This window comes from Felis catus, chromosome C1 (assembly GCF_018350175.1).
Source record: "Felis catus isolate Fca126 chromosome C1, F.catus_Fca126_mat1.0, whole genome shotgun sequence".
Lineage (NCBI taxonomy): Eukaryota > Metazoa > Chordata > Mammalia > Carnivora > Felidae > Felis > Felis catus.
In genome coordinates this window covers 25,696,270-25,711,461 of record NC_058375.1, presented here as the reverse complement: position 1 = coordinate 25,711,461, position 15,192 = coordinate 25,696,270, and the positions used below count along the sequence as shown (strand labels likewise).

Sequence of the window (15,192 nt, the reverse complement as noted above, 5' to 3'; positions counted from 1 at the left end):
CCACTAATAACAGTGGTATTATTTTTCCTCTAATGCATTTAAAATATGATTTGATTTTAAATATTCATTTTCCACACAATTAATTCTACTAAAACATGGGGCCTGGCAAATAATAGGTTCTCAACAAATGTTGAAGGATGACCTGAATGAACCGGTGATTGAAATGAATGAGCAATATAGGACTGTGCCCTCATTTTGAAATTTGAAATTAGGTATTCACAGGTTTTTCTTTTCTTTCAGTCCCACCAAAGAAATAAGTTCCCCCCCCAAAAAAAAAGGAAGAAGTTTCTAATTTGACTCCTAGACAAGTTTGATCATCCAAAGTACACTGAGGTCAACGTGAAACCTACTCATTCTCTTCAGCCCCAGATAGAGGCGGGGTCATAAAATATAGAGCTCGTAGGACTTATTTTACATACAGAGCCCAATATTTAAAAATAAGCTTTTGCAGAAGCCTAATAAATAAAACAGATACAAATGGAGCTTGTTCCATTGAAGTAGGGGAAGGGGATTTGGGGCCTCCCCTTCCCTCTGAGCAGCCTCTAGGCTACCTCAGAGGGACCCTGAGGCTCTAGGGAACACTGTTTGTAAGCCACTAATAGAGTGAAGAGGACCAAATTGACAACCAGGAGACCTGGAGGCCTGGTTTCTTGTGACCACAAATCGGTGTTGACAGAGAATAGGAACTGAGTACCAGCCCCAGATGAGACACAGTTAGTGAGCCATAGAGTAGATACTTGACAGAAAACCATACATTATTTTTTTTCCTGTGTGGAAAAATCAACTATTTGCTGTACAAATATATATGTATATACATACATATATATTTACACATACTTGTGTATCTGTTTAGAAAAAAAGCCTTTTTGGTGGATAGAACACCTGACTCAAGACTCACAGACCTAAGTACAAGTTGCAGCCTTGCTGTTAACATACCATATGGCACAGGGAAAATGACCAAAATGCTCTGAATCATCTCCCTCATTCTCAGAAGATGGGAGTGGAAGATGGGAGTGAAATGTGGGAAATATGGCACAAATCGGCGGAATTAAATGCCATGAAAATTAACAGGTGGCTGTCTTCCTTCTTGGTGGCCTTCACTGGACCAGCTTCTCAGGCCCACTCCTTAAACACTAATGTTTTTCAGAATTCTGTTTTCATCCCCTCTTCTCCTGTCCCCTCCCCTCTCTCTTCTCTACCACTCCTACCCCTACCTTCCTCTCCTCTCCTTTGTAGTTATTACCCCTAGGTGATGTACTGACTGTGCCAGAATATATATGTGTGTGTGTGTGTGTGTGTGTGTGTGTGTGTGTGTGTGTATACACACACACACACACACACATATATATATACATATATATATGTATATATGTATATATATATTCGTACATATGTGTGTATATATATATATATTCGTACATATGTGTGTATATATATATATATTAATGATAAAGCTCCCATTTATTACACCATTTATACTTGTATAAAGCATTGCAGTATGCATTTTTCATAATTTATTTGTGAAGAAAGTGGAAATATCCATATTTTATGTTTAGCTCAAGCTTAGAATGGTCAACCTTCTTGCCCAAGGTAATAAAGCTAATGGGTTGAGCTGTGATTCAAATCCTGACTCCAAAGTCTCTATCCTACTTGAAAATGGCACCTGGACATCCTTTGGAGTCAGTATACTGGATGGAACCACATAGAAGAACACCCTCTTCCCCCACTTTTTAGTAACTTTTATTATGATTTAATTGTAAACTCACAGACAATTTTCAGGAAATGTGCAAATGTACATTCTTTACCCAGATTTAGACAACTAATTTTGAGGAGTTGATGAACAAGAAGGAGGCTGAGAAGGATCAGTCAGAGAGGTAAGAGAAGAGCAAAGAGGCAACACAGAAGTCAACAAATGTGAGTTTCACAAAGAGAGAAGGAGCAGTAGGGTCAGATTCTCCAGAGAGGTCAAATGTAGCCAAGACCAGAAACCAACGCATAGGGTTAAGTGGCTCAACTGAGTGGCAAATGTTTGAAGTTGCCTCTGTGAGAAATTGTCAAAGAAGAACACAGATAAGGGAGAGGGCTAACTTGCACTGAAACTTCAATTACCATGGAAACCATGAATCTACATGGTAGAATTCATCAATGGCAGATATAAGACTATTGAGGGTGTAAGAGTATTGAGGTCCAGACTGGGTAGTGAAGGAAGGGCCAGGTAGGGATCAGTAGGCAGGGAGAAATGAGGGAGCCAGAGGGCTGGAGGGGCCTATGTTAGGACAACAGGAACATTGAAACCTAGTAACTCTGTTGCATATAGAGGCGACAGGGGAAAGAATGGAATGATGGAGTTTAAGATCTCACAGGTGGACTCTCCTAAGTCCCAGAACAGCAGGCCCTGGCTACGCTCATGGACATGGTTGACCTTGGGCAGGGACACCAGATCTCATGAGGAGGGGCTGGCCTCTGAAAGGCGAAGGAGTCATCTCTCTGTTGAAATCTGAAGAGAAGAAGTAGATGAGCACATAAGCATACAGGAGTGCAGATTTGGGGGCTGAGAGAGAGGCTATGCCCACCAGATGTCCTCTGTTTCATCCACAGAGACTAAAGCAAGGTCATCAACTGATAGTGTGGGGAGGCTAGGGGAAGGGTGAGAGGTATGGGGGCATGTAGAAGGCTTAAGTCTTTGAGAAGAGTGTAGAGCTAATGGCAGAGTCACCGGGCAATATCTAGGATTTTTGGGGGTGGGTAACCATGAATTAATAGTGGTATCAATCTTCCTATTCATGTGCCTTTCCTTTAGCAAAGATCTGTTGTATGGGGACAGGGCCTGGAGAATGTAGGTTGAGGGGTTCATCCATGATTGCTGTCATCCAGGCTGATAAAAGGAAAAAGGAGCAAGAGACTTTGGTGGGTCTGTAAGAAAATGATCATAATGGTGGACCGTGGAATCAAAGTTAGATAAGAACAGAAGAGAGGATGGGGAACTTATGGCTAAAGAGAAAATGTTGGTGTCCGTGGGGTGAGATCTCAGTGAAGATCAGAGGAGAGTTTCTTAGGGGGTCCAGCAAACATTTGCGAAAGGAAATACTGGGGGGTGGGAGAAAGCTCTCCACTGCAGAGGGCTGCAGGGGAAACACCAGCCTGGGGAGAAGGAGACAGGCTTCAGTCAAGGCAGGAGGTAGATGGGAGGTTTCGAATGATGTTGCAGCTACCAGTCAGGGTTTGTTTGCCTTGGAATTGGTGCTGGGAACCTGGTTTGAGAGGCCTGGGGAAAGGGCAGAAAGGAAGGTCAGTAGCAGGAGAGGTGGGGCAAGGCAGCATGGAATAGGGTGGGAATAAGATTTGGGGAGAAGACCGAAGATCAGAGGCACTAACATCTGGAGTAGCTCCCTTTCTGGTGCCTAGTTGTTTCAGTGCCAGAATTGGCTCTGGATCCCGGTGGTATCTCCCTAAGCTCCCCTAAGCTCCCCTGGGTTGCTATCTGTATAGCTTAGGCATGAAACATCCTGGAGAAGTCTCTCATAGAAGTTATCCAGAAGAGCATTTGATAGGAAAAGGCAGATAGAGAAACACAAACATGTGTTTATTCATCTGTTCAGACCTTGTCTGAACACCTACCATTTTGCCAGCCTGTGTGGGTGGCATCAATGAGCTGTCCCATTTGTCAGTGGGATCCCAGGGTCTGGCTGCTCAGGGGGATGTCTGTCTGTCCACAGACCCCCCTGACCCTATCCAGACAGCAGAGGGGAAAAGTGCTCTATTCTGAACCTATCTTAAGGTGCCCCGTGTTAACTGTCTGCACATTGTAATATTTAAGCCCTTCAAGCCCCTTAAAGTGGTAAATGCCTTTTTGACCTGTTCTCTCTAATGATCTTCAGCATGTTTCAACAGAATGCAAACACATCTAATTTTCAGAAACAAGTACAGGATAAATTGAGTCTGAAGCTGAGGGCTTTTGAGGCAACAAAAACTGACTTTCCAGAAGAGGTATAAATGGTGCTTGCTAGTGGATCTGTAGGGATTTCCTGCAGGGCTAGGGTTCTAAATCCCCAAGTCCTCTTTGCAAGGGTGGGTGGGATCATGGTTTTGGTTTTGATGGTCTTCTTCTAATTTGGATAGTAATGAATCCTATGTAAAGAAACCAAGGAAAGTAGGAAAAAGATCTTTGGCCTTGAGAAAGGAATGAACATGGCATCAGGAGTCCGACAGTCCCCTTTGTTGAATATTGATGATGTCCCAGGATCTGAATGAGTCTTCACATCCAGTATCTCATCTAATTTCATCCTCACCATACCTTGATGAGGTGGTATCACTAGCCCCATTTTACAGATGAAGTAGGATCAGAGAGGCTTTCCAACCTAACCAGGCTTAACCAACCAGCAAATGGATTTAAAATCCAGAAGGCTAAGCTGGTAAACTCCACAGCCTGTGCTCTCCTCCTCATGGTGGGCTGCCTTCAGGCCCAGTTGTATTGAGTACAGTCTGCGAATCTAAGAGTTTCCCAGCACAGAATTACAGGCACAGTCAGATGTACATGAAGGGAATGGAATAAAGGGTTCCCCTAGGGCTTTGTTCCAACTTGACTCAACCGCCATTGGAGCTCATGAGAGAGAAGATCCTTCAGGTGCAAGACCAGGGTGAGCCACCAGAAGGAACATCCTTGCTGAAGGCACTGAACTCATAGAGAAGGAGCAATTCTGAACCATGGCCACTTACAGATCACCCTCTGGCAGCATTCGCTCCACTTGATTGTAGCTGTTTTCATACCTATTTCCTCCACTTGCCAGTGGCCCTTCCGAGAGGAGGAGTTGTGTCCTAGACATTTTTCTCTCCCCACACTCTGCCTGGCCCATAATAGGCACTCAATAGATGTTGGAATGAGTGAGTGCAGGAATGAGTGCATGAAATGAGAAGATTAAATATGTCCAGGGGCTGTGGAACCTGCGTCCCAGGCCCCAGAAGGAAGGCTTTCCTGGGAAAGGTTTATCATGGCCGTTATCCACATGCAGAGAGGAGCCCTAGGATATTTTGCCCCATCAGAGGAAACCAGGTTTGACAACACTTTCATTTTATATACTTAAGCTTGTTGAATTTGCCCACTATTTCTTTACTGTTAGGCACTTTGCCTACAATTAGGATAAATTGCCATGTGGGCAGCAACAGAACAGACTCATAGAACTCTTTATTAAAATAGCTGAGCGCTAACATTGAAGAATGATGTGGCCAGAACCAAAGAACACGTTTTTAAAGGAGGCAAACACCTAGGTACAATGTAGTACCTTAACTGTTATCAATCACTACTTAATCTAATTAGTTTAGAAGCTATTTTAAAGAGCTTAATTAGATTAAGCTGTGATTGATAACACTTTATATCTACTTGAGTAGAGCACTTCTTCTAATTCACCTTGAATCTTTATGCTTCCAGTCAAAAGCCTGTTTCAGACATGTGCTGAGCGTGGGGAAGGAGTTGGGAAGTACTTGATTAGCACTGAAATCACTCTGGGTGCCCAGCGCCAGGCTGAGCTGGGGGCCTTGGCAGAGTCCTTGGGTGCAGACATTCTGAGACCTCATGGGGTGGCCTTGACAGGGACATCCTGAGATTCTACTTCAAAGAGGCTGAGAGCAAATGGGGACACACAGACAGGTCAGCAGTGCAAGGGGTGAGCCGCTTAGCAGGCCCATAGGTGCCTGGGGCCTACCTGGCTTTAAGTCAACATGGGGAGTACTAGTCCATACCCTCTTGGGGGAGACGAGCTGCACAATCACAGTAGGGTCAGGCTAGGGAGGCTTGCCTAGCCTGACCATGGAAGCTCATCATTGTCTCCAGAGCAGCAGGTGAGGACACGTGGGGCCTGCCCCTTCCCCCATGTTCCTGGAACTGTGACTTTCCTTTGAGCCTGCTGAAAACTGGGGAAGGAAATAGGAAGCAGGTTATATTTGGGGAGGGGCTGTATAGACGTCAGGCTCTTCTGGCTCCAAGTAGGAGGTGGGGACGGGAACTAGATCTAGTCTAAACTAAGATGCTTGCCTTTCATCTCCTCTCTGCAGCCCGCATGTGTGATGCCCACCTTCGAGGCCCCTCAGGCATCATCACCTCCCCCAATTTCCCTATTCAGTATGACAACAATGCACACTGTGTGTGGATCATCACAGCACTCAACCCTGCCAAGGTAAGGCTGCCGGGGGAGGATGGGAAGTGTCCCATGGGCAGGGCCGGGCTGGGAACAGTTGGTCTACAAGGGGTTTCAAGCCTAGAACTTGCTTGTGGTAGATTGTCTGCAGGCAGTTCCTAAAAACTGTTTTTATTAAATATCAAGGAGTAAAATGCATATTTGTAAAATATGAGTAAAATATAAAGAGCATCAATACAACCAACAACTGCATAGTCATCTCCCAACTTAACAAAAACCAGAGTTACCCTAGTGATTCATGTCCCTCACCAATCTCATTCCATTCCCTATCCCTCAGGTACCTTGACTGTGTACTTGTTATTCCTCTGCTTTTCTTTATAGTTTGCATGTCAGTGTGTATCCTTAAAAAACATTGTTTGGTGAGCAAGCATTTGGACTTTGTATAAACATAATCATGTTGTATGTATTCTTAATCAACTTGGCTCAAAATTGTGTCTCTAAGATTTATCTGTGTTGGTGTGTGTACTTCTGAACCGCTGTATACATCTCTTCATATGTTTATTTCACATTTAGTTTTTTCCTGTGCAATGCCCTTTGTCCTCATAAATTTTACAACTATCTGGCCAAAATCCACAAAATAACCTGTTTGAATCTTTATTTTAATTATGACAAAACTACAGATGAACTCGAGAAGAACAGATATCTTTATGATACTGAGTCTTCCAGTCCATGAGTATGGTACATCTGTTTCCGTAGGGCTTCTTTAATGGCTGTCAATAAACTTGTGTAATTTTTTTACACAAAAAAATCTATTTAATCTGTTTACCTCTAGGTAGCTTTATTTATTGTTACTATTGTAAATCATATCTTTTAAAATTTCATTTTATCCCTACCTTGTTTCTAGTGTTTAGAAATACTATTAATTTTTATTCTTTGATTTTTTTTAACATAGCAACTTTTATAATAATTTACCTATGAATTATTTGGGATATCTACAAAGGACAAAGAATGATGGTTTAATTTCTTCCTTTCTAATGTTTACACCTTCTCTTTTTCTTTTTCTTGCCCTAATGTATCATATCAATCCTGCAGTATAATATCAGTCATTGTGATTGATGGGCACACTTGTCATTGTTCAATGTTAAATAGAATGTTTTTATTTTATCATTAAGTATGATGTTTGCTGAAGTTTTTTTTAATTTTTAGTTTCTTTCTTACCCTACTTTCTAAGCACTTTTATTGTGAATGAGTGTAGAGTTTTATAGGACCTTTCTATATCTATTGATATAATCATGATTTGCTCCTTAATTTTCTTAGGGTGGTGAATGACATTGGTTGATTTGTCTAATATTAAACCAACCTTGCATTCCTGGGATAAACTCAAGTTGGTCTTTTAGTATTATTGTTATAAATGCCTGATTTGCTAATATTTTGTTTGGTAATTTGCTTCTGTTTTGTTAGTGAGATTGGCCTTTGTTTTTCATATTAACCTTGCCAGATTTTTTCATCAAGATACTTTTAGCCTTATAAAATGATTTGGCAAGTGTATCCTCTCTTTCTGTCCTATGGAGTTATTAGCAAAGATTGGAATAACTTCTGCCCTGGAAGTTTTGTGGAGCTTTTCAGCAGAACTATCTGGGTTTGGTGTTCCTTTGTTGGAAGATTTCAAACTATAGATTTAATACTTTTGATGACCAAAGGACTATTAGGATTTTTTTTCTTCAGTCCCTTTTAGTAAGTTTTCAAATTTATTGGTCATAAAGTTGTGCATACTATCTCTCACTATATATATTTTATTCCCTCTTTTATTTCTAGTTTTGTATCTTTTTAAATCAATATTGCCAGAGGTTTCACATTTTTTATTCTTTGCAAATAACCAGTTTTGGTTCCGTTAATATTTCTTTTGATATATTTATTTTTTACTTCACCAATTTCTTTCCTCCTGTTATATTTGGGTTTCTTCTGTTATTCCTGTATTTAGCATGTCAATTTTGATGCTTAATTCATTATTTTTCAAACTTATTTAAGCATCTAAAACTATAAATTTCCCCCTGAGAACTATTTTGGCTACATTCCCACAGGGTTTTATATGTTGTATTTCTATTATACTTTAGTTAAGAATATTTTCCAACTCTATTATTCTTTTATCTTTTAACCATGAATTTTTTAGAAATATTTCTTAATTTTCAAGTAAAGGATTTTTCTAACTGTCCTTTTGTTAGTGATTCTAAAGCTCATGGTCAGAGACCATTGTAATTGAATCATTTGAAGTCTGTTGAGACATGCTTTTGGATCAGAAATGTCATTTTTCACATATATTCTTTGCGTGCTTAAAAAATAAACTGTATTTTGTAGTTTTTGTGTTCTAATATCTTCGTTACATAACCCTGTTAATTGTGCTTATATCTTTTATATCTTCATTGGTTTTGTCTTCTTGATCAGTCAACTGCAGAAGAAGGCATATTAAAATCTCCCACTATGATAGTAGTTTGCCTATTTTTCCTTGAAGTTCTGTCAGTTTTTGCTTTATATATTTTGAGACTGTGTTATTGGACATGCAAGTTGAGAATTATATATCTTGCTGATGAATTGAACTTTTTCAAAAATAGTTATCTAATGACTCTCTTTACCTATAGTAATGTTTTTTACTTTAAAACTTTCCTCCCATGCTATCCATCAAGCTTTTTGTTGTTGTTGTTGTTGTTGTTGTTGTTGTTGTTGTTGTTTTTGGTCAGGGGGAGGGTCGTTTAACAAATCTTTTCTGTTCTCTTGTTTTCAACTTTTTTACTTCCTTATGCTTTATGTGTGTCTTATGTATAGCTGGATTTTTAAAAATCCACTCTAACAATTCATCTTTCAACTAGAAAAGTTAGACCATTTAAATTATACTGTCACTTCTGTTTTTTAGAGTTACCCAAGACATATTAATTTGCACACTTAATAAAAGCTAATGTAAATAGTAATTTTATGTTCCTCATGTAAAGTGAGAGCTCTTAGAGGATTTTAATTACTCCCTCCCAATTCATACTCTATGGTGTGTATTTTCGTGTTGCCTTTCTTTTCCTCACAAGTCATGATTATTCTTGTTTAATAAAACTAATGTCCATTTAGATTTACTTGCACATTTCCACTTTGTTCACTATTCCTTCTTGTGTATCTAGTCCTTCTCTTTGGAATTTCTTTCTGTCCAAAGTCCATGCTTTAGAATTTATTTTCCTGTTGATGACAAAATTTCATAGTTCTTGTTTGTCTTAAAATGTCTGCTCTCCCCTTGTTCTTGAAAGAACATTGGTATTCACTAAGTATTTGATTCTTGGTTGATAATCATATTCTCTCTGCACATGGAAGTATTCCAATATCTTCTAGCTCCCAATGTGGCTGTAAGCTTATTGTCATCCCTTTGTATGATATTCTTCTCACTGCTTTTATGGTCTGTTCCTTGTCTTTATTGTTCTGCAGTTTCATAATCAAGTGTCTAGTTGTGGATATCTTGGTATTTATCCTGCTTGACTTCATTAAGCTCTTGAATCTATGGATTGTTATCTTTCATTGATTTGGGAAAATTTTTAGCCATTGTCTTTTCAACTGTTTTCTCTCCTTTATGCTCTCTCTATCCTGCTCCTGAAATCTGGCAAAGCATATTAATCTTTCTCACCCCATCTTCTATGTTTTATAACTTTTACCATTTTTAAAAAATTTTTTAAAAAATTTTTTTAGTATTTTTGAGAGAAGTAGACAGAATACAAGCAGGGGAGGGGCAGAGAGAGAGGAAGACACAGAATATGAAGCAGGCTCCAGGCTCTGAGCTGTCAGCACAGAGCCTGACACAGGGCTTGAACTCACAAACTGCAAGATCATGACCCGAGCTGAAGTCAGATAGCTAATCAACTGAGCCACCCAGGCACCCCAACTTCTGCCATTTTCTCTCATTCTTTTCATTAATTCTCTGTTAAGCTGCATCTAATCTCTGTTGAATTCATTCCCTGAAGATTTGCTTTAATTTCAAATAGCACCATTTTTATTTTATGAGGTCCTATTTGTTTTTTTAAGTGTTCTTGATCATATTTTATAGTATTTTGCCCCCTACTAATATGTTTAGACCCCTCTTTAATTCTTTAAGTATGTTACACATACTTATTTTATATTCTGTATCTGTTAATCCCAAATCTGAAATCTTTTTAAGTTTGGTTCCGTTATCTGTCGTTTCTTACTTCTTGCCCATAGAACCACGTTTCCTTATTTTTTTTGTCTATAACTCTTGACTGTGTGGTTAGAGTCATAAACTTTGTGGGACTTCTCTGAGACCTGGGGAGAAGGTGGTTTCTTCCGGAGACAGCTTACATTCACTTCTGCCCAGTGCCTAGTGGCATTACCAAACCAGAAACCTTTTGATAGTAAATTCTTAGTGTGAAGGTTTCAAACCACCCAAGTAATCTGCACACCCATGTGAAGGCAGACTTACTGTGAAGGAGTCTCAAGGGAAGTTTTCTGTGTGCTGTCCACTCAGTGTCAAGATGTCAGATAAATAATCAGCCTCCAGACCAGCCCAGAGGGCAGTCGTGGCAGATGAGAAGGCAGGCATGCTTGTTGCTCACTCACCCTCACACTAAGGGTGTAGCTTTATTCAGGGGTGCCACACTAGAGTCCCCACCTTGGTGGGTCCTGATCTTTGTCTCCTGTTCCCTCTTCTCCACAAGGCCCTGAAAACCAGAGCTCTACTTTACCAGTCTTTAAAAATGCACTCAAAGCCAATGCCAACTTCATGCTCTAAATCACATTTAGAGTCCCTACAATCACTGGGTTTGGACTCTGAATATTCTTACTTTATTAGTCTGTCCAGGCTGCCATAACAAAATATAGCAGACTTAACAAGGAACATTTTTTTTTTCTCACAGTTCTGGATGCTAGAAGTTCACAATCAAGGTGCCAGCAAACTCAGTTTCTGGCAAGGCCTCTTCCTCGTTTGTAGATGGCCTCCTTCTCATATGGCCTTTCTTCTGTGTGAATCCAGAGAGAGACTTTCTGTTGTCTTCTGCTCCTCTTATAAGGACACCAATCCCATTGGATTACAGTCCTACCCTTATGACCTCATTTAACCTTAATTACCCCCATAAAGGCTCCATATCCAGATTCCATCACATTGGGGGGTTAGGGTTTCAACATATGAATTTTAGGGATATATGATTCTGTTTATAGCACTTACTAATTTATAAAAAGCTTTTTTTTCCTTTTTAAATTTTACTCAGTGTTTTTAAGTTGTTTGGTCAAGGTGCTTAGGACCACAGTGCTGGGGACAATGGAAACAGATTTCCTCTATGAGGCATTTTATAAAGAAAGATTTTATTTCATCAAACCTTTTGATGATGAACCTAGTCAAAGGGGAAGGATGCTTCAGCCACATGGGGATGGAGGCTGGCCCAGAAGAAGGACTTACTACCACAAAGTTATTAAGTTGTTGATGAGAAGACTCTTTCTTGGGTATTGTTAAAGACACTTAGCTCAGTCTTCTTTTGCACCTGAAGGTGAAGTGCAAGAGAAAATGTAGGTAAGGCCTGAGAAGTTTCTGAGAAACAATTTGATTCACCCTCCCCTCCCCTGCCCAGAAGAGCTAGTCTTGGCTGGTGTGTGAAGGTCAGTGGCCCCATATCAGTCACTCCCTCACATGTCCTGCAGGAGGAGGTCACACCAACCTGGGTTCCTGAAAACAGCCTCTCCAAAGGGTATTCCCTCAGAATGAAGCTATAAAAAAGGATGTTCCTGTCATCTCCATGGGTTCTTTATGAACTTCAGGCAGTGCTGAGAATCCCAGAAAGGCTGAAGGAAGTCCCTTACTGACACCACACTAGAGGAGAGTCAGGGAGCATTGAGGGCAGAAAGACGGGGGTATAAGTGGGGCAACTCAAAATCCAAGACTAAAGAATCAGAACTGCCTTCCTGCAAACATCAGGGGAAATGCACAGTGTGTTTCTGACTTTGCCCACTGACCCACAGGAGAGATACAGGTGTGTCCAAGGACTGCCTGTCCAATCCCCTTTGGAGCATTTCCCACAGCAAAAAGCACAGTCTCTTCAAGTTCACAATATGTCATGAGATGAGGACTTTTTCATTCATTGACTATAGATATGATCTCTGCCTTTGAGGAACAATACATAGGAGAGAAGACAGGCCTATAAATAAAAAGCTAGAGTTTGGGTAAGTGCTGACGGAGGGGTATTCAGTTCGCTATCTCGGAAAATGTTGGAAGGAGCCACTAACTGGAAGGTCAGGAAGTTTTCACAGAGGAGGAGACATTTGAGCAGGATCTTAAAGGATGAGTTGGCTTGGAAATCATTATCTGAGGGTAGATGCAGGTGTAAAGGCACTGAGATGTAGAACACCTCTCAGAACTGAAAGTAATTCAGCATGTCTGGATCAAGATGAGGATGGGAAGGTCATAGGATCCAGATTATGGTCAGCCTAGATGCTTGGCAGAGAGGCTTGGGTTTTGTCCTGAAACAGATTTTTAAGGGTACAGGTGTTAGACCCTTGAAAATAACGGTAACAGTTTATATGCTGAGCACTGAGCTAAGCCTTCTGTATAAATGATTTTATTTCATCCTCTTCACAATTAATTAGGTTTTAAGAGACCCACTTGATGGATAAAGAGTGTGAATTGTGGATAGGTTGAAAGGGTAGGAAACTTAGCCATAGTGCATAGCCAGGGAGTGGCATCACCAGGATTGAAACCTGGTCTTTGTGACTCCACTGCCCATACATTTCAGTGGCTGGGCTATGCTGCTGGATGGAACAAGGTCCCAGAGTAAATGGGAGGGTGTAGGACTGACAGCCCTGGGATCAGCCTTGGTAAGGATGAGAGTCCTGCTTTCTTCTGAACAAAAGCAATAGCGGAAGGTCTGAGTTTTTGAAAGATCACTCTGGCAGCAGTGGAGAGGATTCAAGAGGGATACTAGAGGGAGAGAGACCAGTTAGGAGGCAGAAGCAATTACCCAAGTAAGAGAAATGGGGACACCAACCAAAGGCTTTGGAAACATGGGGAGGGAGACAGATTTAAGAGAAATGTAGGGAATGGAATGGGACTTGGTGGCTGACTGGCTGTGAGGATCAGGAGAGAAAGAACGTCTTACTCAACAATGTATCCCAAGTGACCAGCACAGTGCCTGGCACATAATGATCACCCAGCAAACATTGACTCAATGGACAGATGAATAATGACTTGATACTTTCCGACTTGGCCCAATGGGAGTCTTTAAAAGAAAATGAAACAGGAAGAAGTGTTTTCAGTGGTCAGGATGGAAACATGGTGCATTTGAAGTGCCTGTGTTTCATCCAGTGACATTTGGATACACTGGTTGGACACTGGGTCAGTCTGGGTTCAAGAGAGAGATTTGGGTGTTACTTCATCAGCACATGGGTGAGAATAGAAGCCCAAGGAATAGACAACACTTCCTGGAGAGAGTGAAGAGAATAGGAAGATTCTGAATGGATCTGGGAAACACCATCCTTATAGATGAAAGACATACAGTGCAAGACACAGGAAGAGCAGTGCAAGGTAGGAGAATCACACCACAGAGGGAGGAAGGGTTTCCAACCAGAATATGTCTGACAGTGGTGGTGATGAACAAGTCTTGTGGGGGAAAGCGCTGGAAAGAGACTGTTGCCTTTGGCCTTGGAAGAGGACCTTTCAGTGAAGCTTTGGGGACAGAAACAACTGTGGGGCAGGGAGTGAATGGGTGGGAGGGGAGGCTCTAGGGACAAGGAGCCTAGGTAGCTCTTTTGATAAGTTTCAAGGTGACATAAAGGAAGGAAAAAGGGCATGAGAGGGAAGGAGCGTGGACAGAAAGTTTGGGGCTGCTCAGAGTGTTGGTTTGTTTAGGACGCTAGAAACTAGAGTATGTTTGTAGGCTGAGGGCAGAGCAGGCAAAGAGGAAGAGAGTGAAGATGTAGAAGTGTCTGAAGTAAGTGAGAGGCACATAGGACTGAGACGACAGGGTCTCCCTTGCAAGGAGCAGGTGAAGAAGGATGGTGTTAGGAGAGGCTGAGGTTCGCCTGCAAGTGAGCAGAGCGGGACACATGTCCCTGCCTCTCCTTATGGTCATGAGATGATTATTCATCCCAGGCACCTGGGTATCTGTGGCTGTGAGGACTCTTCCTGGAATTCCATTCCCCTTCTAGAACCTTTGCTGGCTGAGCTTAAGAGGGAGGAATGTTCCAGTAACTAGGACTCCCCTCCCCCCGCTGCCCTCAGGAGCCATAAAAAGGTCCAAAGAGAAATAAAATGCTCTGGTGTGGAAATTGCCAAGAACCTATGTCAAGACACCAGCATTGATGGAGCACCTATGGGCAGAACACGAGCTCTGCACCATGGGGACAAGAACTTACAGTCTTATTGGGGCAGTGGGTGAATGGTAGGTCTGTACTCAGTAAACTAAGAATAAAACAATTACAAATACCCAGTCCATCTTCCTGGAAGCTTAGCATATTCAAGGAGAAGAGACAAGGCTCAGAGCAAGTGATGCTGGCCTATTCCAAATGGCTCCACATTCTCCCTTTGATTGAGATATCCTTGAGAAATGTCAGCCCCACCTTGGCCATGTGGGCTATCTTGGTCCTTAGAGTCATTCTACCCACAATAATATTCCCAAACTTTGGTTAATCATCAAAAATACCCAGAGAGGTATTTTGAGGCACAAATTCCAGAGCTCTTTGAAGATATGATTCAGTGGATCTGGGATGGATGCCTGGAACCTGTACCTTTAAAGGGTGCCCCTGAGGCTCTGACCAGCCAAGCTTATGGATAAACAACGACCCCCTTGCCTTGCAGCGAAGCTCACAGGGCCCACCCGTCCCTCCGTCCCTCCACTCAGGCAACCCTGGCTTCAGCCGCACCGAACTCCTAGTTTGTAGACATACCTGGCCCTTTAAGACCTCTGTCTGGGCACATCCTATCTCAGTGTGCCTTCCTTTCCCCTCCAAATTTCTGTCCCCCTTTGAGACACAGCCCAAATACCCCCTCTTCTGAGAAGCCCTCCTAGCTCCAACCAAGTCTTTGTTCTACTTCAGT

The 15,192-nt window shown here is 41.7% G+C and overlaps 1 protein-coding gene across 9 annotated transcripts in view; it reads left to right on the top strand.

The window, feature by feature from the left end:
* Positions 1–15,192, top strand: part of CSMD2 (CUB and Sushi multiple domains 2) — a 602,474-nt gene that overhangs the window by 306,997 nt on the left and 280,285 nt on the right. For 7 of the 9 annotated variants that reach the window (XM_023258438.2, XM_023258437.2, XM_023258441.2 and 4 more), the window contains one exon: positions 6,049–6,170. The exons of 1 other annotated variant lie outside the window; for it this stretch is intronic. In XM_023258438.2, the coding sequence (XP_023114206.2) occupies positions 6,049–6,170 (122 nt within the window). Of the gene's footprint in view, positions 1–1,809; positions 1,875–6,048; positions 6,171–15,192 lie in introns of all 9 variants that reach the window. One more of the 9 variants, XM_045035513.1, reaches the window with a different exon arrangement.